This window comes from Eretmochelys imbricata, chromosome 11, assembly GCF_965152235.1.
Source record: "Eretmochelys imbricata isolate rEreImb1 chromosome 11, rEreImb1.hap1, whole genome shotgun sequence".
NCBI classification, from domain to species: Eukaryota; Metazoa; Chordata; order Testudines; family Cheloniidae; genus Eretmochelys; species Eretmochelys imbricata.
Window position 1 is genome coordinate 39764468 of NC_135582.1, and position 27906 is coordinate 39792373.

Here is a 27906-nt window from a genome sequence, read left to right on the forward strand (position 1 = left end):
CTGCCCCAGCCTGGAGAAAGTGAGTGAGGGTGGGGGAGAGCGAGCGACGGAGGGAGGCGGGATGGAGTGAGCAGGGGCAGGGCCTCAGAGAAGGGGCGGGGCTTGGGGTAAGGGGTGGGGCAAGGGGGTTTGGGTTTGGGAGATTAGACAGTTGACCGCCCTAGTTGCTCAGGGGTGTGGTTTTTTTCATATCCATGAGCAACCTGTGTTTTGGAGAGTCAGTGTTGGTGCCTTCCGCGGGGCAAGAGGGCGGAGCGCCGCCGACGAAGCCAGCCGCACACAAGCTGCTTTGCCGCCCCGAGACAATCCGGGGCCTGCCGGTTTGAAGGAGCAGCAGGCGCCGGGCTCCCCGCTGCCCGCCCCCAGACGCGGGAGTGCCCCCCCCGGCAAAAGGGAGGCCGCGGGCGGAGCCGGCCCGGACCCCTTAGTTCTGCCGGAGCGTTGCAGGCCGGGCCCTGTTCTCCAGGGCTCCGCGCCTTGGCGCCGCTGTTGCCATGGTCACACTCCGGCAGCCAGGCCCGGTTCCCGCGCTCCGGTTCTAGTAGGAGGGAGCCGGTCACCCCGCCAGCGCGCTCGGCCTGCGATATGAACAGGTAGCGGGTCTGCTGCTTCTTTCCCGGCGCCTTTCCGTGCCTGGGGGTGCGGCCCCTGCTTCTAAACACCCTGCTTTTGTCTCCAGGTGTGATGTGGTCTGGGCCCCAGGGGCTCCCAGGACGACGAACCCCAAGGTAAGAGATTCTCCCACCCCCGACCCCCCACTGCAGCCCCCAAGGTAAGAGATTCTTCCTCCGCCTCCCCCCCAGGCTGCCCACTGCAGCCCCCAAGGTAAGAGATTCTTCCTCCACCCCCACCCCCAGGCTGCCCACTGCAGCCCCCAAGGTAAGAGATTCTTCCTCCACCCCCAGGCTGCCCACTGCAGCCCCCAAGGTAAGAGATTCTTCCTCTCCCCCCCCCGCAACCCGGCTGCAGCCCCCAAGGTAAAATTCAGTTTTTGTCTTTTGCATACTTTTACCCTATACAGTACTGTACAGATTTCACAGGGGAGACCAGTGTTTCTCAAATTGGGGGGTCCTGAAGCAAAAGGGAGTTGCAGGGGGGGTCACAAGGTTAGTTTAGGGGTGTCATGGTATTGCCACCCTTATTTCTGTGCTGCCTTCAGAGCTGGGTGGGCGGAGAGTGGCCACTGTTGGCCGGACATCCAGCTCTGAAGGCAGCACACCCCCCCACACCCCCACCCCTGTAGCAGTGCAGAAGTAAGGGGTGGCAATACCATAGCCACCGTTACTTCTGCGCTGCTGCTGGTGACTTCTCTGCCTTCAGAGCTGGGCTCCCAACTGACGGCCACTGCTCTCCAGCTGTTCACCTCTGAAGGCAGCACCGGCAGTGCAGGAGTAAGGGTACCAGTAGCACAACCCCCTTGGGAACCCCTTCTCTTTTAGGTCAGGACCACTACAATTACAACACTGTGAAATTTCAGACTTAAATAGCTGAAATAATAAAATTTGCAATTTTTAAAATCCTATGACCGTGAAATTGACCAAAATGGAATGTGAATTTGGTAGGTCCCTACTCATAGGAGTGATTTGTGGCTTAATTAGTGTCAAATTCTGCCTTCTAATGCAGGCACATTATGGGCATTAGTAATTGCTGTCCTAATCAAGAGTAGAATTTATCTTTTACTTTGATCTTCCTGGGTTGTGTAAGGCTCTATATACTTTATTATATGAATTATTTATTGTTTCCTATTCTTTAAAGTCTCCCCCCACACCTTAAATGTAGTCTTGGTAATACTCCAATAATTTATGGTACTTTTTTAATGTAAATGGTCAAATTTCATCTGCTTTTGTGGCATGGATTGAAACTACCTGTTGGCTCTTCTATTTTCAAATGTTAACTCCCCATTTTTTTGATAGACAGGATTTTCAAGAATTCAGCACAAGACACTTGATGCAAATATCCTTCATATCTCAGATGTGCATATAGCAATCAGGATCTCAGGATGCATCCTGCACAGTTGTAAATCCTACACACAGTTACTCAATATGTCGTTGGTGAAAGCCACTTGACATCAAGACATTTTTATTGCAGTGTCTTGTTAGGCCTAATTTTGTTTTTAGTATCTGGTATTATATCATCACAGTTCATGTTGTTGAGAGTTAAGATTGTGTCAGTGCTTCCATTATAAAACTCTCTTTTTCAGAACTTTGTAATTTTTCTGTAAAATCTCCCCTACTCCTAGGCAGAAATTTGGTATACCAAGTCTAAAGAAGGTTTGTTTTTTTTTTGTTTTTTTTGTTAACAGAAAGCTTTTTAAAGCTGAGAATGAAATATATGGGTTTGCTGGTTTCAAAAGCATGTAAAAATATGCTTGTATAACTTGAAAGCTAATTTAGTTTAAAGTACAATCTGACACATGAATAGTCCCGACTTCACTGAAATCCCTTTTTTGTATATTAAAACAAAGGTAAAAGTTATTAATGTGAGTGGTAACCTTTGTAAAGGTGCTTAATTTCTATAAGAAAAAAAAATCAGCTATTTTTTTGAACCTAAGTACATATTTACACTGTAGACTATAGGATTTGGTAAGTTCCATTGTCTGCATATTTAAAACATTTTGGCTGGCACTGGTACTGAGGTACAGAAATGTTCATGTCTACAGCATCAGTCCATTACAGCTCGTGTTCTTAGCCCTGGTCTACACTACGAGTTTAGGTCGAATTTAGCAGCGTTAGATCAATTTAACCCTGCACCCGTCAACACAACGAAGCCATTTTTGTCAACTTAATAAGCTCTTAAAATCGATTTCTGTACTCCTCCCCAATGAGGGGATTAGCGCTGAAATTGACATCACCGGGTCGAATTTGAGGTAGTGTGGACGCAATTTGACGGTATTGGGATAGCTCCTGGAGGCCAGAGTGCTCCATTGTGACTCCTCTGGACAGCACTCTCAACTTGGATGCACTGGTCAGGTAGACAGGAAAAGCCCCGCAAACTTTTGAATTTCATTTCCTGTTTGGCCACTGTGGCAAGCTGATCAACACAGGTGACTGTGCAGATCTCATCAGCAGAGGTGACCATGGAGTCCCAGAAGTCGCAAAAGAACTCCAGCATGATCCGAACGGGAGGTACTGGATCTGATCGCTGTATGGGGAGACGAATCCGTGCGATCAGAACTCCTTTCCAAAAGATGAAATGCCAGAATATTTGAAAAAATCTCCAAGGGCATGAAGGACAGAGGCTATAACAGGGACCCGCAGCAGTGCCACATGAAACTTAAGGAGCTCAGGCAAGCCTATCAAAAAATCAGAGGCAAACACCTGCTCAGGGTCAGAGCCCCAGGCATGCCGTTTCTGTGATGAGCTGCATGCAATCCTAGGGGGTTCCCCTACAACTATACCATACCTGTACGTGGACTCCTGCAAGGGAGTCTCACGCAACAGGGATGAGGATTTTGGGGATGAGGAAGATGATAGTGCACGCCAGGCAAGCGGAGAAACCGTTCTCCCCGACAGCCAGGAACTGTTTATCGTTCTGGAGCCAATACCCTCCCAACCCGGGCTTCCGGACCTTGAAGGAGGAGAAGGCACCTCTGGTGAGTGTACCTTTGTAAATATAATACACTGTTTAAAAGCAAGCATGTTTAATGATTAATTTGCCCTGAAGACTTGGGATGCATTCTCGGCCAGTATAGCTACTGGAAAAGTCTGTTAATATCTCTGGCGATGGAGCTGAAATCTTCCAGGGACATCTCAATCCTGGAGATACTCCCAAAGCCTTTACAAAAGGTTTCTGGGGAGGGCAGCCTTAATTCATCCCCCACGGTATGAGACTTTACCACAGGCCAGTAGCACATAGTCTGGGATCATTGCATAAGAAAGCATGGCAGCATGTGGTCCCGGTGTTTGCTGGCATTCAAGCAACGTCCGTTCTTTATCTCTCTGTGTTATCCTCAGGAGGGTGATATCATTCATGGTCACCTGGTTGAAATAGATGAATTTTATTCAGGGGACATTCAGAGGTGGCCATTCCTGCTGGGCTGTTTGCCTGCGGCTGAAAAGAAATCATTCCCACTGTTAGCCATGCGGTGTGGGGAGGGGTGAAGAAATCATCCCAGAGAATTGGGTGTGAGGGGGGTTTCATTGGGTTTATGCTGCACGTTAACTTGAAAACATCAGGCCCTCCTTTTAAATGGCCAATGTGTCTTTTTCAATTTTACTCTCCCTTTTTTTTCCTCCCGCAGCTGCAAATGTTTCAACGCTGCCCCTAGCATCTCCGTCCCAGAGGCTAGTGCACTTAAGAAAGTGAAAAAAACGCATGCGCAATGAAATTTTCTCTGAGCTTATGCAGTCCTCCCACATTGGAAGAGCCCAGCAGAATGCGTGGAGGCAGACAATGTCAGAGTCCAGGAAAGCACAAAATGAACACGAGGACTGGAGGGACGTGCGAGAGGATAGATGGCTGGAGCAACAGGAGAGGTGGCAGCAGCGTCATGAGGGGAGGCTGGATGCAATGCCGTGGCTACTGGAGGATCAAACTGATATGCTCCAGTGTATGGTTGAGGTGCAGGAAAGGCACAGACTGCCACTGCAGCCCCTGTGTAATCAATCACCCTCCTCCCCAAGTCCCATAGCCTCCTCACCCAGATGCCCAAAAACGCGGGGGCTCCGAGCACCCAACCATTCCACCCCAGAGGACTGCTCAAGCAACAGAAGGCTGGCATTCAATAAGTTTTGAAGTGCATTGTGCCTTGTCCTTCCCTCCTCCTTCCCCACCCTTCCCGGACTGCCTTGGCAGTTATCCCCCTATTTGTGTGACAAATTAATAAAGAATGCATGAATTTGAAACAACAATGACTTTATTGCCTCTACAAGCAGTGATTGAAGTGGAGAGGGGAGGGCCATTGGCTTACAGGGAAGTAGAATGAACCAAGGGGATGGGTTTTCATCAAGGAGAAACAAACAGAACTGTCACACCGTAGCCTGGTCAGCCATGAAACTGTTTTTCAAAGCTTCTCTGATGCGCAGCGCGCCCTGCTGTGCTCTTCTAATCGTCCTGGTGTCTGGCTGTGCGTAATCAGCGGCCAGGTGATTTGCCTCAACTTTCCACCCCGCCATAAACGTCTCCCCCTTACTCTCACAGATATTGTGAAGCACACAGCAAGCAGTAATAACAATGGGAATATTGGTTTCGCTGAGGTCTAACTGAGTCAGTAAACTGCACCAGCGCGCTTTTAAACATCCAAATTCACATTCTACCACCATTCTGCACTTGCTCAGCCTATAGTTGAACAGCTGCTGACTACTGTCCAGGGTGCCTGTCTATGGCTTCATGAGCCATGGCATTAAGGGGTAGGCTGGGTCCTCAAGGAGAACTATAGGCATTTCAACATCCCCAATGGTTACTTTCCAGACCAGAAAATAAGTCCCTTGCTGCAGCCATTCCCACAGACCAGAGTTCCTAAAGATGCAAGTGTCATGTACCTTTCCCGGCCATCCCACGTTGACGTTGGTGAAACGTCCCGTGAGATCCACCAGTGCTTGCAACACCATTGAAAAGTACCCCTTCAGGTTTATGTACTGGCTGCCTTGGTGCTCCGGTTCCAAGATAGGGATATGCGTTCCGTCTATCACCCCACCACAGTTAGGGAATCCCATTGCTGCAAAGCCATCACCTGTAACCTGCACATTTCCCAGAGTCACTACCCTTGATATCAGCAACTCAGTGATTGCATTGGCTACTTGGATCACAGCAGTCCCCGCAGTAGATTTGCCCACTCCAAATTGATTCCCGACTGACCAGTAGCTGTCTGGTGTTGCAAGCTTCCAGAGGGCTATCACCACTTGCTTGTGAACTGTGTGGGCTGCTCTCATCTTGATATTCTTGCGCCTCAGGGCAGGGGAAAGCAAGTCACAAAGTTCCATGAAAGTGTCCTTATGCATGTGAAAGTTTTGCAGCCCCTGGGAATCATCCCAGACCTGCAATGCTATGCGGTCCCACCAGTCTGTGCTTGTTTCCCGGGCCCAGAATCGGCATTCCATGGCATGAGCCTGCCCCATTGCCACCAGGATGGCTAAATTGCCGGTGCCCATGCTTTGAGAGAAGTCTATGTCCATGTCCTCATCACTCTCATCACTGCGTTGCCATCGCTTCCTTGCTTGCTTTTGCAGGTTCTGGTTCTGCATATACTGCATAATGCGCAAGGTATTTACAATACTCATAACTGCGCGGTGATCTGAGTGGGCTGCATGCTTGCCGTGGTATGGCATCTGCAGGAGAGCAGAGTTGCAGGGGAAGTGGTGATTGGATGACCAGTTTGGAGACGTACTGTACCGTCTGCTGCCAGAACACAACAGCTGAGCGGGCTGCACGCTTGCCGTGGTATGGAAAGACAAGAGCAGCAAAGCAGAGTTGCAGCAGAAGCGGCAGATGACAACAGAGGACCTGCGAGACCACCAGGAGAGCAGAGTGGCAGTGGAAGCGGTGGATGACGATGGTCATATAGAGGATCTGTGAGGTGGATTCATAGCAGCAGGAGAGCAGAGTGGCAGTGGAAGCAGTCATTCGATAACTATGGTTTGCAGACCTAGTGCACTGCATGCTGAAAGCAGTATGTCGGCCGCACGGGGAAAAAAGATGCGAAACGATTGTCTGCCATTTCTTTTACGGAGGGAGGGGTGACTGATGACCTGTACCAAAACCACCCGCGATAATATTTTTGCCCCATAAGGCATTTGGAGCTCAACCCAGTATTCCAATGGGCAGCGGAGACTGCGGGAAATGTGGGATCGCTACCCACTGTGCAACGCTCTGAAAGTCGACACTAGCCTCGGTACTGTGGACGCACTCCGCTGACTTAATTCGCTTAGTGGGGACACACACAATCAACTGTATAAAATCTCTTTCTAAAAATTGACTTCCATAAATTTGACCTAATTTCATAGTGTAGACATACCCTTAGTGCTTGAGAAGTTACCATCTGATGGCTGCATGAGATGTGTTTGGTGTTCTCAGTGTGGCTACTAGTGAAAAAGTATCCACATCGTAAAAATTATCACCATAATTGCTATTAGTTTCAGCAGTAAAGCCACGGACTAAATGGGCATGAAGAATGCATTACCCTCCAACCCATAGAGATGGTCCATTCAAATCAGATTAGTGCCATATTGGCAGGGCAATATAGGAAAGCTTTTACTGTCATTGTCCCAGACTGACAGCCCTGGAGACTGAAGTCCCTCTTTCACTGGTTTTGATGAGCACTGAATTCACATGATTTTGTTTAGAAAAACATAGGTGTACAATTACATAATTATCTGATGAACTTAGTGCTAAATTCTCCTCTGAGAAGGGTGTGTATAAAAATGCCAAGAAGTCTACTGTCAGATTTTTTTTCCCAATGATTTCTTAAGTTTCACTGTGTATGATTGTCCACTCTGTTACACCAGTGACCAAATACAACAATAGAAATACAGCTGGCCAAGTAGAACCCTTTTTCAAAAGGGGATAGCAGATTGGGGGAGCACAAAAACCCATACTAGTAAATAGGGGAGAGAGGCATTGGGCGACTGCTACCAGGGATCCACAAACACTACCAGTTAAGGAGTTGGAGAGTTGATCTTTTTTACTGTCATTATATGGAATTGGGATTTTTGTAGCTGCTTAACGTACAGTTAGGAAACTGTATGTCACAGGAATATATTTTTGTATACTTCATGTCAATCCCTTTCACAAATAGTTCTGTTTTTGAGTCAGAAGAAAAGTTGTAGACATCTATCTGTGGTATGCAATCAGACAATTTGTAGCATATAGAAAGTTTGTCACATAACAGGCTAACTGATTCTGTTTAAAAGAACATTTTGAAGAATTATCTAGTCGGATGAATATCGATATTCATCCAACAAATTTGTTTACTGTCCCCATAAAATAAAATGTGTTTCTTAATGATAACTTGAATTTTTTTCCTGTCAATTTTTTCAGGTCTCTGGAATGCTGGAAGTGATTGGACCAGATGGTACTTGTTATAAGTTATCAATTAATACAATTGTTTTAAAAGTGAAGAATTGTGTTATTATTTCCAACATTTGAATTTAAAAAACTGTAGCTATTATATTTGCTTGTAAAATCATAAGTAAGCTTATTTTTTTCATCCAGATGTTTTTATTTTCTCAAACTGAAGGGTTTTTTTTTTCATTTTTTTAAGAAATGTCCCTCATATTTGCAGCTTGTCTTTCAGGGTGGCCACATTCACGCTTTTTCAAAGCTAATAGCAGTATAGTGATGTGGATCTATTTAGTGGTGTTATCCTGTGAATTATGTAGTTCACATCTCTGCTTTCCAGGAAATTGCACAGATCAAGGAGTAAGAATCTGCTAACAAGCTTAGAGACTTAGTATGGAAATACATATGTGAATTCCCAATCCTGCTCCCAAGTTTCAAATTAAAAATGAAGGGAAATCTTTTCAACACCTCCTCACGGTAAAAACATAAATTCAGATCATGAATTGGGTGTGATCCACGATGGTACTTAGGCAATTAAGTCCCATTTTCAGGCACCGCTGTTATCCATTAAACTCCTGCTCAATTGCCTTCTAACCCTGTAGGTGCCTTGTCATAAATATAAAGGGCAGGGTAAACACCTTTAAAATCCCTCCTGGCCAGAGGAAAAATCCTTTCACCTGTAAAGGGTTAAGAAGCAAGGATAACCTCGCTGGCACCTGACCAAAATGACCAATGAGGAGACAACATACTTTCAAAAGCTGGGAGGAGGGAGGAAAACAAAGGGTCTGTGTCTGTCTGTGTGATGCTTTTGCTGGGGACAGAACAGGAATGGAGTCTTAGAACTTAGTAAGTAATCTAGCTAGATATGTGTTAGATTATGATTTCTTTAAATGGCTGAGAAACTAAGCTGTGCTGAATAGAATGGATATTCCTGTCTGTGTGTCTTTTTGTAACTTAAGGTTTTGCCTACAGAGATTCTCTATGTTTTGAATCTAATTACCCTGTAAGGTATTTACCATCCTGATTTTACAGAGGTGATTCTTTTTTACTTTACTTCTATTAAAATCCTTCTTTTCAGAAACTGAATGCTTTTTCATTGTTCTTAAGATCCAAGGGTTTGGATCTGTGGTCACCTATGCAAATTGGTGAGGATTTTTACCAAACCTTCCCCAGGAAGTGGGGTGCAAGGGTTGGGAGGATTTTGGGGGGAAAGACGTTTCCAAACAACGCTTTCCTAATAAAAATAAACCCAGATAAACGTTTGGTGGTGGCAGTGGAAGTCCAAGGGCAAAGGGTAAAATAGTTTGTACCTTGGGGAAGTTTTAACCTAAGCTGGTAAAAGTAAGCTTAGGAGTTTTTCACGCAGGTCCCCACATCTGTACCCTAGAGTTCAGAGTGGGGAAGGAACCTTGACATGCCTCAACTCATTCAGCGCCTAAGTTTTTATCACTGAGCATGTGTGCTGCAGTCTCACTAGGCAGCTGGGCGCCCATTTCCTCCCTGAGTCAGGCTTCAGTGTGCATGCTTTAGTTACTTGGGCACGTATCTCCTGCCTGAGTTCCAGAGCAAGTCACAAGCTGGGGAAGATAGTCATTCAGCTGCCTAAGTTGCGTGTGGGGACCTGATCCGGGAGGCATGAGCAGAGGCCACCTAACAGATCTTGCCCCTCAGGTGAGTTCACACAAGACAGCCAGGAGTTTGGGTCGGAGGAGGAGGAATTCCCTTATAAACTCGTGGATAGGCTACTCACGTAGTCCCCTCTCCTGCTGAGAGGGACAGCGGATTTGAACAGGGATTGTCCACTTCTCAGGTGACTGCCCTAACCATGAGGCATTGTAATGCTTTCCCTGTCCCAATTAATATTTAATTATTCAATTATTTAATAGAAGTGGAACAACTTCAACATGCAGGATTTGAGGGAGACCCACGTTGGAATATTTCATAACACACATCTGTTCAAATCACTTTTCCTCAGGAGGGTGGACTTGAACTGAGGGCCTCCCACTTCCTGGGTGAGTATCCTATCTGCTAGGCAAAAGGGTGTAAGGGAGGTGGTCCTCCTCCTCCTCCTCCTCCCATCTGTTTTGTATGAACTCACCTGAAGGGTCCGATCCAGTAGGCAGTCTCTGAGTAAGTCTACCATATTGGGCCCCTGCATGTGACTTAGGCTTCAAATGCCTGTCTTCCCTGGTTTGTGGATTGCAAGCAGAGATAGGCACCTCCCTGCACCCTAGACTTAGGCACCTATCTCCATGAGACGGACAGGTTTTAGCACACATCTGATTGATGTTGCCCATTGGTTGGCTTCGGTGGCTCCCCACCTAGTATGCTGGCTTTGAAGATCACAGTCTAAGGCTCCTATCTCTCCCCATTCATTGTATAGGAGCTTAGGCGCCTACCTCAGGCTTTGTGGATCACAGTGCTGTTCTTGTGATTTTTCTAGAAGCCTAGAAGTTAGGTGCTACAATGATCAGCATCGCAACAGCTAAGTCCCTTCCTGCATCTGGGCCTTTGAAACTGTACTGCACACCTGGCTGTGTCATAAAACTGGAACTCTGTGTACCATATGCAAACTTTGGAAATGAACTGTCTAACAGTCTGTATTTATTCAGTTAATTGTACATACCTCTTACATTTATAAAGTCATCTTGCTGTAGTTTTTTTGGTTCAGTGATCCCAAAAGGTTTTTAATTGTCTGTATTTATTTATATAATGATACACACAATTTTTTTATAAAGAAAACTGGCCCTATTTCTGGTTTATAATTATTCAGAAGGAAAGAAGGTTGTTAAAATATCTTCTGTTGGCAGTTGATGAATACGTTAGATCGTCTATACCATGTATGCTCTGTCCTTTCAGCATAGAGTCAATGGTTCAGTATAACATATTTGGAATATACGGCAAGCCATTGAGCACATGCCACTGATGACCAGGGACTCCATTGAGTATGCTTAGGTAGATGTTACTCTAGAGTACTGCAGTATTTCACAGTTCTTCCTGGCTTTCACGTCTCTTCCTGGCTGTTTTCTAAATTTGATCTACATTCATTCACAGAAGAGTGTTAATGAACAAATAGTTCTAAAACCTTTAGAAAGGAAGGAAGACCATACAGAATAATGGAACTTCACAAGATTTTAAAAATCTCCTTTAGTCTACTGAATAAATGTAACTTGTGAAAAATATTTTAGGTGTCCTCTGAGTGACGTCAATGGGAATTTGCCGTTGATTATATGATAGCAGGGTCTGGTCTTTAAACTTTCCAGAAAAACTGAATATAAATTGGCTTTATGCACCCAAATTGTTTTACAATAACATTATGCAGAACAAGAAAAATTAGTGATCATTATGCACTCAACAAAGATTCATATTATCTTATACTGTACACTTAGACTGTTTTATAACTGAGGAAGGGAATGTTGACAAGACCACGGGATTTATCCCTGACTCTAAAAGTTCTCTGTGATTAACTTCTACTTGGATAGCCATGTGATATAGACAATATGGACCTTGGTTTAATGTCTTATCAGAGGTACAGTATTCTTAACTGCATTTTCAGCACTGGTTATAAGCCCTAATTCTAGTATGAAATTTGGACCCACAGTCTTCTTGTCCAAGGATGAGTGCTACCAAATGAATTATAATTAAACTAAGAAAATTGTAATTTAATTTTTTAAAATTATATTTTACAATAGTTTGATATCAAAAAGGAAATGTACAAAGATAAGATTCTTGAGTTAGTCTCACATCACCAACACTAAGTCTGTTCTATGTGACATTTACAGTCCTCCATATATAAAGGAAAAGAAGACAGATAATACAGAAACATTTTTAAAAATGGCATTGTATCAGAGATTTTTGAACACCCAGGTAAAGTCAGGGAGAAAATTAATATATAAAGTGAAAAGTGCTAATGTAATGTATAAATTGACATCTTAGCAATCCATTAATAGCTCAGTGTTTTGAAATATTCAGTGCTTCAAAAATTTTCTGTTGTCCGGTTTTATAAACCATTTTCTTATATCAGAAGGGTAGCCGTGTTAGTCTGGATCTGTAAAAGCGGCAAAGAGTCCTGTGGCACCTTATAGGCTAACCGACATATTGGAGCATAAGCTTTCGTGGGTGAATACCCGCTTCGTCAGATGCATGTAGTGGAAATTTCCTGCCTTATAGACTAACCAATGTATTGGAGCATAAGCTTTCGTGGGTGAATACCCACTTCGTCGGACGCGTGTAGTGGAAATTTTCTGCCTCTGGAAATCTCCACTACATGCATCCGACGAAGTGGGTATTCACCCACGAAAGCTTATGCTCCAATACGTCGGTTAGTCTATAAGGTGCCACAGGACTCTTTGCCATTTTCTTATAGGCTCACTAATAATTATCAAGTGTTACATTGGTGTATATATATAGAAACTTTGTCCGCCCAACGTTAACTGTACACTTAGATAATGAACTAATTGTGAATAGAAAAATATACAGTTTGAAAAAACATGGTCTGTTCTGTGTTGTGCTTAATACATCATGTACATCTTTCTGTTTAGATGGATTTATTCTGGAAGCCTGCTTGACAATGTCAAGGTAAGAAAAGAAAGAAGCAGTCTTGGCCCCAAAAAAATTCCAGAAGTTTTCTGTTGTGTAAGGCAAGCTGTAAAGAAATGTGAGATGTGTGAATTTGGGGAGACCTGGTGGTAGAGGAAGAGTCAAGGCGATCTGCTGATGGCCTCCCACATCCACCATCTATTGGTCTATTCCAGGGATTGGCAACCTGGCAGGCCGTGGGCCGGTTTGTTTACCTGCAGCGTCTGCAGCTTTGGCCGATTGCAGCTCCCACTGGCTGTGGTTCGCTGTCCCAGGCCAATGGGGGCTGCGGAAAGCAGTGCACGCCAAGGGATGTGCTGGCCGCCCTTCCCGCAGCCCCCATTGGTCTGGGAAGGCGAACCGCGGCCAGTGGGAGCTGCGATTGGCCAAACCTGTGGACACTGCAGGTAAACAAACCTGTCTGGCCCGCCAGCAGCTTTTCCTGGCAGGCCGCGGGCCAAAGGTTGCCGATCCCTGGTCTATTCTTTCCTTTATACGTATTTAAAAGTAAGTGAAATGAGTTTTCATTGGCTCAGTATATAATAATATGCAATCTTTGGGGCCAAAAAGCTTCCTTCTTTAGGTTTTGGAAGTTTGTATCAAAACCATAATATATATAAAATGGATTGTTTTATTTGTTTACTGTGATTTGCAATGATACAATACAAAGTGTTACATTCAATTACCATTTCATATATTAAAGGTTCTTCTATTGCATTAAATTGATCAAGCACAAGAGGAGTCATGCCCTGTGGTTAAATCAAAATTTTAATACAAAAAGGGCACATTGTGAAGATAAAAAAAGGTTAAATATAGCATTTATTATAATTGTTGTGATATGACTGTAAAATGTCATATTTTCAAGCACTTCCTTAACAGTTAAATTCACATCTTGTACTTTGAATATTATAGATTTGTACTAGTGATGCTTAGTTCTGGTTGAGAAAAATGTATCTTTTCAGTTAACTCATACCTGTTCCCAGCCCAAAGGAGACTTTTTTATTCTGTTTTTTTAAACATTTTGAGACTGTCCCATATTGATTAGGTCCCTATCAAGGTGGCTTCTGGCCCACAATAATTCTGACCTCTCTGTGTTGCACAGCTCCACAGGCTGCTCCTGAATCTGCGAGCTATCTCCTCTATTTGTCAGCGATAGTATGCCATGCAAGTTTCCATAGGAGTAGGGTGTTGTACATATTTGTTCTCGATGCCAGACAGCAGAAACATTATTTGACTCCTCTTGCTCCCTCCTTCCTTCCACAGTAGTTTAATGAACAGGAGCTGTCTGCCACCTGTTGTCTCTTAGATAAGTTTTAGAAATGTAAAGAAGCTTAAAGAAATATTCTTAGCCATTAACAGACCAAAGATATGTCTCCCCTGCTAGTTCTGGAGTAATTTTCTTGTGTAGGTCTGTCATAAATATAAAGGGAAATGGTAACCACCTTTCTGTGTACAGAACTATAAAATCCTTCCTGGCCAGAGGCAAAACCCTTTCACCTGTAAAGGGTTAAGAAGCTAGGATAACCTCGCTGGCACCTGACCAAAATAACCAATGAGGAGACAAGTTACTTTCAGAGCTGGGGTGGGGGGGAACAAAGGTTCGGTCTGTCTGTGTGATGCTTTTGCCGGGAACAGATCAGGAATGCTCTTCATAACTCTTCAGAACTTCTGTTAAGTTAGTAAGTAATCTAGCTAGAGATGCGTTAGATTTCCTTTTGTTTAAATGGCTGGTAAATAAGCTGTGCTGAATGGAATGTATATTCCTGTTTTTGTGTCTTTTTGTAACTTAAGGTTTTGCCTAGAGGGATTCTCTATGTTTTGAATCTGATTACCCTGTAAGGTTTTTACCACCCTGATTTTACAGAGGTGATTCTTTTACTTTTTCTTTAATTAAAATTCTTCTTTTAAGATCCTGATTGCTTTTTCATTGTTCTTAAGATCCAAGGGTTTGGGTCTGTGTTCACCTATGCAAATTGGTGAAGATTTTTATCAAGCCTTCCCTAGGAAAAGGGGTGTAGGGCTTGGGGGGATATTTTGGGGGGAAGATGTCTCCAAGTGGACTCTTTCCCTGTTCTTTGTTTAACACGCTTGGTGGTGGCAGTGTAGGGTTCAAGGACAAGGCAAAGTTTGTACTTTGAGGAAGTTTTTAACCTAAGCTGGTAAGAATTAGCCTCGGGGGTCTTTCATGCAGGTCACCACATCTGTACCCTAGAGTTCTGAGTGGGGAAGGAACCTTGACAAGGTCCAACCTCATGGCTTTAATAGGAGTGGAGAAAAAAGAGGACTACATGGACCCAGATTAGGGAGTCGTAGAGTGCAGGGCATGGCAAGTTTATTTTAATGAATCTCTAATGGTGAAAAGACTGGTGTAAATTGGACATTTAAAAAAAAATCACTCTGTGGGTTAAAATGCCTGCACCTGGTTACATCATTGCTGTGTGGTGGTGTACTGGTGCTACACAGTATAAAAAGTCCTAGTTTAGATAAGGGCTAACCTCCTTATACTGGGGAAAGTTGGCTCACAATAGAGAAACAAGATTTTCTGAAATCATATTGTAATCACCTGTGCCCTGTCTACACTAAATAGCTTACTTACAATATTAGTAATACCATTGCAGCTGAAAATGTTTTGTATCTACTAATATTCCAATTCAGAAAAGCTCTTAAATACATATTTAAGTCCTAGTGAGCTCAGCAGTAAAAACATAAGGGATTTACAGAATAGGGGATGGACTTAAGTGTGTGCTTAAGTGCTTTGCTGAATCAGATCATAAATCTGGTTATAATTCTTTCTAGTGTGGGTGTGGGCCCTAATGGCCAACCCAGCATCCTAGGCTAGTACAAACCCGGGAAAAGGCCTGGGTATTTTTTGTTGAGTCAGACTTTAGAGGCCAGATTAAGTAATTGTTGCAGTAATTGCAGTTGTGTAAGAATTTGGTGCCTTCCAGATTTATTTTATTTTATTTTGTTTTGCTACCACGTGTCCACTTGAACAAGCAGAAATTCCAGTGTTCAAGGAGTATATGTGTTAATACAAATGTCTGTGTTTTCTACCAGGCAGAACTGTTTAGAAAGGATAGATACCATAAAGGTAAGACTTAGTTTTCCATAGGATTTACTTCGGCATCTCTTTCATGGGCAATTGATGTATTTTGTTCTTTATTTAGCTATTGCTATTGAAAAACAATAGCTACTGCTATTTGAATTTTCGTATGTGTGGTGAAGAAATTTCAAAGCTCCAATTCTGAATCCTGGTGTGTAATTCTGTTAAAGTTACTGGGAATTTGCATCACTGCAAGAACCCTCATAAATGCGGGATGGGTGTCTTAAGTAATTACAGCGGGTTTCAATGTTACTATTGTTGTTTATTTTAGGACCAAAAGAATGGACAAAATGGCAGATTACATGTGTTTGGTCCAAAAGGTAAGTGACCTAATATTGATTTAGTATTGGGGGGAGAAAATTTTTTTTTTTATTATGTTAGCTTTCCCTGATGATTTTAAAAAAATCCAGTAAGCAAGTTTTTGAGTAGTTTAGCAGTGCAAATTTTATTTGCAACTTTGAAACGTTTTACAATATCTGTCACAGTCAAAGAAAGTTTAGAATTGAAAATCAGAATTTGTATTAAGTAAATCAGAACTTGAAACAGCTGTTGTTCATTTGTTTTTTAGAAGAAGTGGTTATTGAACCAATTCAAACAATGCCATGGTAAGATGATGTCTTTGGTTTTGCAGCTGATCTATTACATGCCTTTTTAAGCAATTAGAGCTAGATAATGAAATCATTTGTCACCCAATTAATTTTGAAAGACTGGAAATGCATGGATTAACGTTTGGTTCAGTTGGCACCATTATTATTTAGATGGGTATTTAAAATAGAATTTAAATCTTAATGATATTGTAGAAGTACATATTGTTTAAATTAAGGCCTTTAAATTTTGAGTTATTGAATAGTTATTTTCTTTGATTTTTTTTTTTTTTACTGTTGTAGAATATACTTACATAAAATTTTCAGAAACTATGAAAACATTTTCTGTTGTGCATACTCTTTTGGTTTGAAAATAATAATAGAATTCATGTATAAACTGAAATTAGTTGATTAAAATTTAATGGAAGATTTATCTAAGAGCCAGATTCTGTATCACTGAAGTCAGCAAGAGCTTTGCTATTAGCCATAATAAGTGCAAGTTCAGGCCGTGAATGATCTCAATTACTTTGAAAATATCAGCCATTATATTTAAGATTCTTATGAGGTTAAGTGAAAACTGTGAAAATTTTTCCAAAATAAGTTACCGTGGCTCTTAGACTGCTTCCATAAAAGTCAACAGAAACCTCCCATCGACTTCAGTGGAACAGGATCACACATCATGACAAGATCCCTTCATCCATGTAAGCAGTCAAAGAGCAGGTGTCACAGTACAGTAAATGATCTAAGATCACATTTTTTTAGAAGTGGTTTCTAAATTTGGATTGTAGACTTTGTACACGTGAAAGGGTATGTATGAAAAATTGTGAATATTCTTGTTAAAGGCTGTCTGAAAATTTGTCCCCTGGTGATTATCCATGATTGCTCCAAAATATCCTTCCTTCCTTTATTGTCATGTCCATAAAACTCAGTGTGGAGTGCCAGTTTTTTATCTCATTTACACAAGTGTAAACCTGGAGTAACTCCAAAGACTAAATGGGTCAAACTTTAAAAGGGAACTCTTGTTCCTGGATATATTCATTTTCATATTTTTGTGCATGCAAACTGTATTTACACATGTAATCTGGTAGGTAGTAGGTAGCTGGACTTTTGACCTCTGTTTTCACACAAATATAATTTACCTGGAAATTGTAAAATAATGGAAATACCCATGCAAAATATACTGGTTTGTGGAAAAGCTTGTAGATGCAATTTTTTTAAAGCCACTTTTTAATACTTGGTCTTAAAATTCTTGCCAAGTGGACTGTTCTTGATGTTATGATACTTCTCTTACCATATGACTCTATAAAATTGCTTTAGTTACTAGGTTTTTTTTCATCGCTGGAATTGGAATAAATTCCATTTGTGACTCTTCCTCTCCCCACCCCCAAACAATCATTATGTAAAATATAACTGCAATTCATTAAAATGTGTATATTAAATATATCACTAAATCAATATTTAAAAAATGGAATATTAATCTCTAGTAAAAGAGTAATTAGGTTGTAAGAATGGGTATTGTCTTTTTTTCTTGCACTGAGCTTTATTACAGGCAAGTAATTGAATGGAGGTATTTATTTTATACGAGTATGTAACCCCTAGTTTGTATAATTATGTTGAGACTGTCTCCATATTTTTACTGAAGTTTGAAAACTCTTATTCAGTTAAGGGTCCTCTGTAGCACGTAACACAGTTGGAAGAGTTACCTGTACATTTTCAAAACTCAGTTCACGGATGCTTGTTTCCTGTGTTAGAAAATGTGTATAAAAGATATGAGAACATCTTCCCTGCCATCTGGATGTGATCTATTTATTTCTTCTCATTCAGCTCTATGTAGACTTTATCTGGTGAATCTTCTAAAAAGTTATTTTGAAAAGTAATCTTAAATTTATAGAAATACTACATTATAATGGTCTTGGACAATTCAGTGTAAACTGGTTAGTACCTGTAGTAATGATCACAGGCATAGAATTTATTTTAATATTTAATTAAAAGGAGAAAATAGGAGTTAAATGCTATATTGCATTTGATTCATTCCCACTCATGAGAAAGGCCTATTCCTGATCAGTTATGTATAGGCCTTCTTACGTTTTGTATGGTATGAATTTGCAAATGTGATTTTTGGATGCCCACTTTAAGACACTTTAAAGGAGTCTGATTTTTCAGAAAGTATTAAACACCTGCCCTTTGAATATCAGACCCCTTTTAAAGAGGCTCAAGTTGGGCACTCAAAATCACTTTTGGAAATTTGGTCTAGATTCTTAAGGAAAAGCATTAGTTAAAGACAACTTCAGGCTAATGATCCAAGGTATATAGGAGATATATCATATACAAAATACGCCAATATGTACTTTGTACAGACAACATATATGTTGCATTTTCTCCATTTGCATGCATCTATTCTAATTTTCTCAAAACTAAGTAATACTTTATTATTTAAATCCAAGAGTATCTTATTCAATTTAATTCTTGTTTTTAGCTGAATACTGTCTATATCAATATTGTTGAGGAATAGATATTAAACTCCATCTGTCCACGGATTTTTTTTGTTGTATTCCATGTCTGAGTAGCTTTATCACCTATGTGAGCTAATGTAATTGGATTTTAAAAGTGTCTGGGATTTTGAAAGGTAATAGGAGGTACTAAACAAACATTCCCTCAGATTTTGTAACTGGAGAAAATATCTTTTTCCAGTGAACGATTTGTCGTTATTTGTGAAATGGTGTCCACTGGAGTTTCTATTTTCTGAAATAAAAATGAAGATAAATAATTAACTTAGCACCCAGTTAGCTGGCAGCTTCATATGTTCACTGACTTGATCATTTTGATGATGATTTGGTTATTTGTGGAGATTATTGATGTTATTGATCTACTTTCAAGACTTCAAATGACATGTTTTGGGGATTTGAAGCTTCAAGATGCAAAAATCAATGTTGAAAATTAATTTCTCTGTGATCCCAACTTTATATTTTTGTGCTTTAATGTAGAAAGCTACATATGCTCTTTTTGGGAAGCATATTCAGTTCCATAAATCAGTTGTCATTGTCATTCTGAGAGAGTTATTAAAAAGGCATAGTGAATGTTTGTGAGCTGTAAACTAGGGATGTAAATACCGTTTAAAAAGTAAACCGTTTAAATTATGTAAAAATATTTCGTTTAAATAGTAAACCAGGTGGGGCTGCTCTGGCCAGGTGGTGCAGCTGAAGCCACTCCAGCTGGCTGGCCTAGGGATTAACAGTTAAGGCAAGTTAACATTTTACACTCCTACTGTAAACACACAGGGAAGCTGATGATATAGCCAAGAACTGATAATCAATAAATGTGATTTCCACTACTGATTCATTTAATCAGCACATGCCATTAAATAAAATATAATTCTTTTCATTAACTGCAACATTTAGTATGTGTAGAAGAACAGGGGAATGTTCTCAACATGGATGGGGCACTAATCAGGTAAAATTTGTCTTCTGTGGCTTAGGCTAGTTGCTAAAGACTGGTCCTTGCGGAGACTGATATGCTGTGGGATGGTAGTCTTGTACCACAAAGATGTGAGGATAAAATAATTTACATTTTTAACCATTTTATTGACTGTCAAAGTTTGAAACAGCTGCACCCTATTCAGCATTTCTTGTACATAAACAGAAATACAGTTATCTCTGTTGTACATAATCTATATAAAGAAAGACATAAATATTCAGGTTAATGATTTGCCTCCAATGGGGGCTAAATTCAGCACTGGGTTTTTATATCACAATATACATTTAAATGAAAGGGAAAAAACAGAAACATGTATTGAAGCCATTGTACAGATCACAGCCTTTTTGTTTGCTTTGGATTTTTGGTGGGACAAAGGGCAGATGGGATTAATCTTGGGTAGCCACAAGCTTACAAGTATCAATGGAATGAACATAATTATATTTCAGTTAATGGCAATATTTTATTTGTGTTTCATTATGTGAAAAACCATTTTAATTTAAACCAAGGCAGCATGGATGTGGACCAGAATCTACAAACAGAGTTTATACGCCAACAAAACAAATCTCGTTATGTGCAGCTAAATCAACTTTTGAAAAGTAAGTCTTATATCTTTGTAGCTCGTTAGGTGCATTTAAGAAAAATGGGCTATTAAAATATTAACTTTGTGCTTGTTAAATAAATAATTTTAACCCTTTGGATTAATGCGTCAGGCATTGGCCAGTCAGGAGCACTCTGACAGAGGAGGATGGATTTGTGGTCACTGGGAGGAAATGCTGGGCTGGAAATCTTGCTAAAATGAGTATCAAATGGCTCTGTGTCTCCCATCACAAGTTAATGACCACTTCCTTGGGCTGGGAACTAACAAGGGGACGTACATCAGAAAAGGGGATGTACATCAGGGCCAGGATGGAAAATTCTAATATGAAGCCTAGGTTGGTTTGGTGTATAGGCAAGACAAAAGCATGCTGGTAGCATGAGCATTGGTTAGGCAGCTCAGATGACTACAGCCAGCGTGGATTGCCAGTGCCTAGCAGGAGCAAGAGCAGGCTGAGCAAATAGTATCCTGAGCTGCCAGAGAATAATCAGAAAACATTAAACAGTGCAGTGCAGTGTAAACACTAAGCAATGTAAAAACATAGCACTGGAAAAGCTACTGACATGGCTACCAAAAAGCCCTGCTATACCAAACCTGAATCAACCTTAATTTTTTTGTTGTAGAACCAAACTGAGCTCCAGGTTGTCCTTGGATTAATTATCTTGAAACAAAATGGCTATAAATTCCCAGGAATCTAAGGCAGTGGAAGGAGACTTCTTGGGATGAGAGATGGAGCTCCTGCTGCTGTGGGGAACCCATGGCAGGAGAGAAATAGTAACTAAATTTACTTTGCTCCCTTTTGTTAATTTATAATTTTGATTAGGAGAATTCTTAATCTCACCATCAATTAAGGAATAAATCCTATGTCTAGAAATATCCATCATGATCTTCAAAAAGTGCACAGTCATCCAGCAGGCAAATCACTTTTCCATAAGAAGCAGTTATTAATTATGACAGGATTATCATATCTGGCTTATTATTTTGGTGCTGCTGCTGTACATCTCTGTAAAAATTAGCTTAACCTGGAGATGTTATTTTTAGTCTTTATGATGCTTATTTTTTTTTCTGGAAATCATATCCAACATGTAGATGGGATTCTTCTGCAAAAAGTACAAAAAATAAAAATTCATCTAGGATTCAAGAGACTAATTTAAGATCACCCCACTACATACAAGAAACTACAGGTAAGATTTGCACTTTCTTCACTGAGTTACAGATAGTCTCTTATTCAGCCAGCCACATTCCCAAAAAAATGAGTCTAACAATGGGTAAGGAGTAGACATTATAAAGTGATATTAGTTTCTGTGCTGCATGATTGTGGAAAGAATAGGATTCTTGTAAGGCCTGAATGTGATATCTTAGGCCTTGTGTGTATCTGGTTTGATGGAGACATTGCCGTGGTTTTGATCAAAGGTTAACTGTCTGACGTGCTTGCCTATAGCTTATACATCACACTATGGAAACCATCTTTTTTAGTTCTGATATCTCCTGAATTTAGGAGTGGTGGAAGATAATACATTGTAAAATTGCAAAAAGAAAATTTTAGTTTTATCTAAGAAGACTCTAGGGAATATCTACAGTGTTCATGGAAGACACTATTCTCAGTTAGGTTGAAAAGGGGTTATAATTTCATGGCTTTGACACAACAGAACAGCTCATGCCATCATAAAGCATGTACAGTATATTATCCGACTTTGTCAGTTCTGAACTTCTAGAATTCTGTTTGCTTCAGTAATATTATATTGCATACAAGAAGATCTGACCACATGTGAAGTGGTTCTACAAAGGAAACTCCACATTAGGCTGTGCAGATTTTTCTTTTGTTTAATAAATGTCTTCATAGAATATTATATATTATCCTTTCCCTTTTGGAATTAACATTAATTGCACAACAACAGACTGCATTTTTTTATCCCTGGTTTTAATTTTATATAATTTTATATGGGTGAGTGATTAAAAATTGATTTACACAAACTACATCATGAAACAACGATCAGTGAAGCTAGGAGAGAGAGCATCAAATCAGAAGTCATTGGTTGTTTGGTTGAAGTGAAATGTCTCTCTGAATCCCTGACAATTCTCCATGCAAATATTTTCTATTCAAAGTTGCCTTTTATTATTTAAAAAAATGTTTTTTGCTTCAGAGATTGGTTTGGGGAAAGTGTAGTAGTCTGAAGCTTAATTTGTAGGTTTTAGACACAGCCCACAATAAGGGTGAATCTCAATCACACTACCCAGAAAGGAGCACTGGTGGCCTTCTGTCTTTGGGAAATGCAGAGGCTGCACCTCTTTCTATTGCTCTTCTTCTTTGGGTGCATCTATCTTTTCCTCCTGCAGCCAGCTACTCTGTGTTTTGGGGTCAGAGCTCTGAGGAAAGGGACTGATTTCTACTTTGCCTTTAGCCCTCGTCTACACTACAAATTTATGTTGGTATAATTATATCACTCAGGGGTGCAGATTTTACCGACCTAATGCCCACTGTAGATTGTATGTCAACAGGAGGGCTTCTCACATCAGCATAGCAACCGCCTCTTCGGGAGGTGAAGTACCTGTGCCGATGGAAGAAGGTCTCCTGTTGGCGTAGGCAGCATGTTCACAAAGCGCTACAGCTGCGCAGCTGCACCTGCTGCCGCCGCACTGTAACTGTAGACAAGTCTTGATTTAGGGTGGGCAAGGAGGTTATGCGTATGCGCAGTTGCGTATGCATGCATATGCTGTGCACTTGTATCAGGGCCAGGCACCATTTGGCCCAAGGTTTATAAAAAACCAAAATAAACTAATCAAAATCATTAATAAAATACCATATAATGTTAAAGTAATGTTAAGGTTGCATAGTTAGAAATACAAGAAGTCAAGATATGCAAAAGGTAAGATTCCAGCAATGTCACTGTATTAATATTGCTGTTGGAACCCATAACTTTTTCTGGGTTTTTTTTTGTTTGTTTTTTTTAAGTAAAGGAAAATAATATGGGAAATCTTTAAGGTCAATAGGGAATATAAAATACTGTTTCTCCGCATAGTACAGATCTACTCTAGCTCCACTCTAGCAGTAAAAAAGTGTTATAACACAGATACCACTAATTGTGGCATAGAACTATGTGCCAGCGTTATCCTTGTAGGGTATATGGGCCATTAAAAATAGATCCATCGTCCTGTTCGCTAAATGCTAAGGTAGCAATTCAGGTTTTCAGTATAATCCAGAATCAACCAAGAAAATAATACTTAGTGTAATTTTAAGTCTATTTTAAAAAATATGAAGTAAACCTTACAAAATAGCAACGTTCTTTTAATGATTCTTTCAGTGGAGTTAACATCCTGTTCACACTGTCCTCTGTAAATTACAAGCTGTTTCACTTTCTGCTCAGGTTCTGCATGCCTCATTTTTTGACTGCACATAGCGGACAGTAAGCAGTCTTTTTATTGTGTGGTTACACAGAATGGGAACATAGGATGCAAAAAAATAGATTTAAAAAACTTCATTTCTAATCTCTATTTCTAATGAAATACTGTCTGCTCAGATGTATGCAGTTAGTTCAAAGAGACCTATAAAAGATGTTTTAGTAGAAAGTTACAAGGCACTAAAGTAGCCTGAAATAAACTTTGTAAAGGAGTAAAATTAGAAATCAAGAGTAGAAATCTCTAGTTTATAATGGGAACTGTTTTATAATATTAACTATAGCTGTTGCTACCAGTGCAACTGATGTAATATAAAAACTAAACAAAGTGAAATCAGTTACTAGTAATTGTAACCTATTCCTGCCATTCTTGTCATCAGCCAACCAGTCATTGGGTGGTACTTTGTCAGAATGTTGCCTTCCTTTCAAAGCCATATTGTACACATAACTCAGTTGGTCTGATCAAAAATAAAATATATTAAGGAGAGAGAGAAAATCCAGTTTAACTCCAAAGAAACAGCCTGCATAACATACTTATTCTTAATTTCTAAATAACATAGGTAGGTACAATTAAGGACATTACATTTTATGCACAACATATCCTCTCTGGTGAGCTTGTCTCTTTCTCCTCTGCTGCTTTTGCTGAGCAGCTTGGCAGTGAAACCGTCTTTCCGCTCCAGGTAACTGTCATCCATTCTTCCTTCCTCCTCAGGTATCTCCAATCCCCCAAGTTTTAGTCAGTGATGCTTTTGATGTTCAAAGGTGTTAGCCTGTTCATCAATCCCAGACATGCAAACAAAGATGTTTACAGACATCCCTTTTGAGGGTAAATGACACATTCTTATAGGATGTCCTATATATTTTAAAGACATTCACTATTATAATAGTTGCCCTTGTGTAAACAAGTTTGGGTTTCTGTTTATGCTACTGTTACACTTATTTTTCCAAATGTTCCTTTGAAAGTATAGCCGCACAGCACATGACTCTTAGCCTACATTTGCATCCTCATCAGCTCTCACGTGATTGTTGTTGGAAAAAGTCATTTTGGTATGATAATTTGACTTCTTTCAAATGTGCCTGACAGAAAGTGTTAACCTTGAAAACTGCTCACTGCTTACCTGTTAGAGTTCTTAGTCTTAAAGTTCCTTTTTACCAGCATTTCAATTCCATAATATTAATAATTGACATAGTATTTAGCACAGTTTTACTGCCCTTTAAGGGAATCTTGTTGATTAATATACAATTGCTCTGCCAGCACTTACACTCCATTTTATGAGCTAGCATATGATGTCATAGTTAAGTCAAGGCTAGTTAATAAAGAACTGAGTTGATGCAAACCTGAAACTCTTTAAAATCTGGCAAGAAGACTACTGATAGGTTCTATGGAGCTGCAGTCAGCAATAGAAACTGGGATAGTTGGTGAGCTAACCCCAGGATAAAGTCTAAGAGATCTTGTTCTGTCTTGGGGCCTGAGCCAAAGTCCTCTGACGTCAACAGATTCCTATTAACTTCAATAGGCTTTGGATCAGACCCTAAAAGCATTCCCAGACAAGCTAGTTCTGCCCTTCAGTGGATCTATGCAACAACTATATGAATGTTATTGAGGCATTTTAATGTCTGTGATCTTAGATTATATTAAACTGACTTTTAAAGACATTCTAGATTCCCCCCTCCCCTACCCACCCCCTCGTGGTTTCACTACAGGGCAGAATTGAGGCATTTCCATAACTTAACATGTTTGGCTTTCTTTTAAATTTAACTTTTAACCCTGAATTTCCTGGATTTACAACAATTGGGTTGGGAATAATTACAACATCCTTTAGTGTATTTTACCCTAAATTACTGATATATACTCTCCTCATCTACTTAATATATTTTTTTAGGAATGTCTGTTTTTGTTTTTTAAATTCCATACATTAACTCCAACCAAGAAACTCCAAAGATAATGCTATGTGATACTTCATATCTTCAAATCATTAGACTTACCAGCTTTAAATATTTTTTTTAACAATTTTAACTTTTTATAGCCAGATGCACTAGTATGTCCTGATTGTGTTACTCTAGTCTGCAGTGGTATGATGCAGTCAGAGCATCCTGGTCAGTCAAACTGTCTACAGCTGCTTTGTTTCACCAGAATAGCTCAAAGCAAGTGGGGAATTACATCCCAGTTTCCCTCTTCTTCCTATCCTCCAAATTCTCCCTCCTCCTCTACTTCCCTAGGTTCCCCTGCACATGTGTGCACACCCCATTTCTCCCTCTCTCCCTTCTATACCCCTGCTTACATGTGTGCCTGCTTGCACACAGACATGGTTCCCTTTTCACTCCTGCCCTCTTGCTGGGTAGATCTTGAAAAGGCATCAGCAGATCTCCCAAGCCTTGTACCCAGAACTGTACCATCTAGCCCTGGTCAGAAGCCTGACTAGTGTAAGTTCATTACCCAGTCCACCCCTCCCTCGATGTGGAGAGGACACACACTAGCTTTTGTAAACTGAGCTGAGATTTCCCAAGCACTTCTACCAAAACACACTTTTAGATAAAATATAAAACAGATTTGTGAACTACAGAAAGATAGATAGATTTTAAGTGATTATAAGTGGTAGGCATGAAAGGTACCAAAGACAATAAAAGGTAAGCATGCAGTCTAAATTTTGAATCTTATTAGACTGAGCAGTATTTGAATCAAGCAGTTTTTCTTACGCCACTGGATGTTGCAGGTTGGTTTACAGTACTTAATACAAAGCTTTGTATGAAATATCACAACAATATATGAATGATGAATGTGGGGATAACAGGGTGCTATTTTGAGGTACAGTGTACAACAGGGGGAAATGACCATTAATACTAAAAAAAAACATTTTTTCAAATGTAGCCTACACACAGTAAAGATTTCAGTAAATAAACCACAGGGAAATTTTGAAAAAGTGCATTATTCTCTTCATAAGATCATTTGGGACAAAAAATCTAGCAGCAGGTGCTGAATTTCTTATCTTTAAATTTAATTTAAATTTTAATTTTAAATTTAATTTAATCAAAGGAATGTAAATTAATTCTATAATCAAAGAGTAAGTGCTGGTAATTTTGGTTAGGATACACAATTTTGTATATACGTAAGCAGTTGAATTTCTGATTTAAGTGCAAAACAGCTCAGCCTTAATAATGGAGCTGCAACTGGCACCTCCATAACAGAGTATTGGTATTCATTAACTTTATGAATTCCATGTTTTTTTTCTAATTAGAAGTTGTCTTTTCTTCAACTTTCATTTTTCTTCCTTATTACTTTGTTCGGTGACACCTGCTGTTAGCTAAATTGCTCTATAGGAGAACCTCTTAAGGATAAAATTGGTACAATTGATATCCGTCTAAGACTGTCTTTCTGTAAAACAAAAATATACTGCATTTTTGGCTTCCAGCAGATCGAACATTGTTATAGGCACCATCAGTACAATGACTCTTTTTTCAGAATATTTAGCTGAAAGAATGGTGTTACAGCTGAGGTAAAATTTTCTTATCAGAACCCATACTGCTTTTATGATCCTGATTCAGAGCCCAGTGAAGTCAGAGTCTTTGCATTGATTTCAACAGGCCGTGTGTTTGTATATGTTTCTGCACTTTGTTAATTTGAAATCTCAGAAAACTTTATCAGACCTTCTTACCACAATTTCATAGAACTTCTCCTCAAACACATTAGCTTGTAGTTTGTGTATTTAAGAGGAGAGATTTGGCTGAAGAAGGGCATATACTGCAAGCTGGCACAATCCAAGCTTTGCCACCTAGTTCTGCCAGTAGCTCATGTCTGCTTATTTCAATCTTGGGACTTTGCAGGAAAGGCTATCAGCTGGACTCCATTAGGTCGTGGTTCAATGATGTGAACAAAAACCCACTAGGACTGAGCCCAGACCAGCAACCTTTATTGACCTCTCACTGATTTTCAACTCAAAAGATTAGGGACTAATCTGTGTGTTCATTTCAACATATAGTCCTATATATGAGACCTGAGAAATAAATTCCCTCATTAGTGAATAAGTCCTTCTATAATAATTTCATTCACATTGCACATGCATATAGATGTACTTATTTGAATATGCATTCAATCACAATTCTTATTTTCTTTTCATTCTAAAGCACCTATGTGTTCAGCCAGTAGATCATTTGATTAACTGGATATTCTAATATCTCTTGGGA

The 27906-nt window shown here is 40.2% G+C and overlaps 1 protein-coding gene across 1 annotated transcript in view; it reads left to right on the forward strand.

The window, feature by feature from the left end:
* The first annotated feature begins 585 nt into the window (after positions 1 to 585).
* The window catches only part of ERICH2 (glutamate rich 2), a 43639-nt gene continuing 16318 nt past the window's right edge, over positions 586 to 27906 (forward strand). Inside the window, exons 1-9 of the mRNA XM_077830393.1 lie at positions 586 to 593; positions 680 to 728; positions 7975 to 8008; positions 12537 to 12573; positions 15631 to 15664; positions 15948 to 15996; positions 16245 to 16281; positions 20241 to 20330; positions 21419 to 21513. Coding sequence (XP_077686519.1) covers positions 586 to 593; positions 680 to 728; positions 7975 to 8008; positions 12537 to 12573; positions 15631 to 15664; positions 15948 to 15996; positions 16245 to 16281; positions 20241 to 20330; positions 21419 to 21513 — 433 coding nt within the window. The remainder of the gene's footprint in view (positions 594 to 679; positions 729 to 7974; positions 8009 to 12536; positions 12574 to 15630; positions 15665 to 15947; positions 15997 to 16244; positions 16282 to 20240; positions 20331 to 21418; positions 21514 to 27906) is intronic.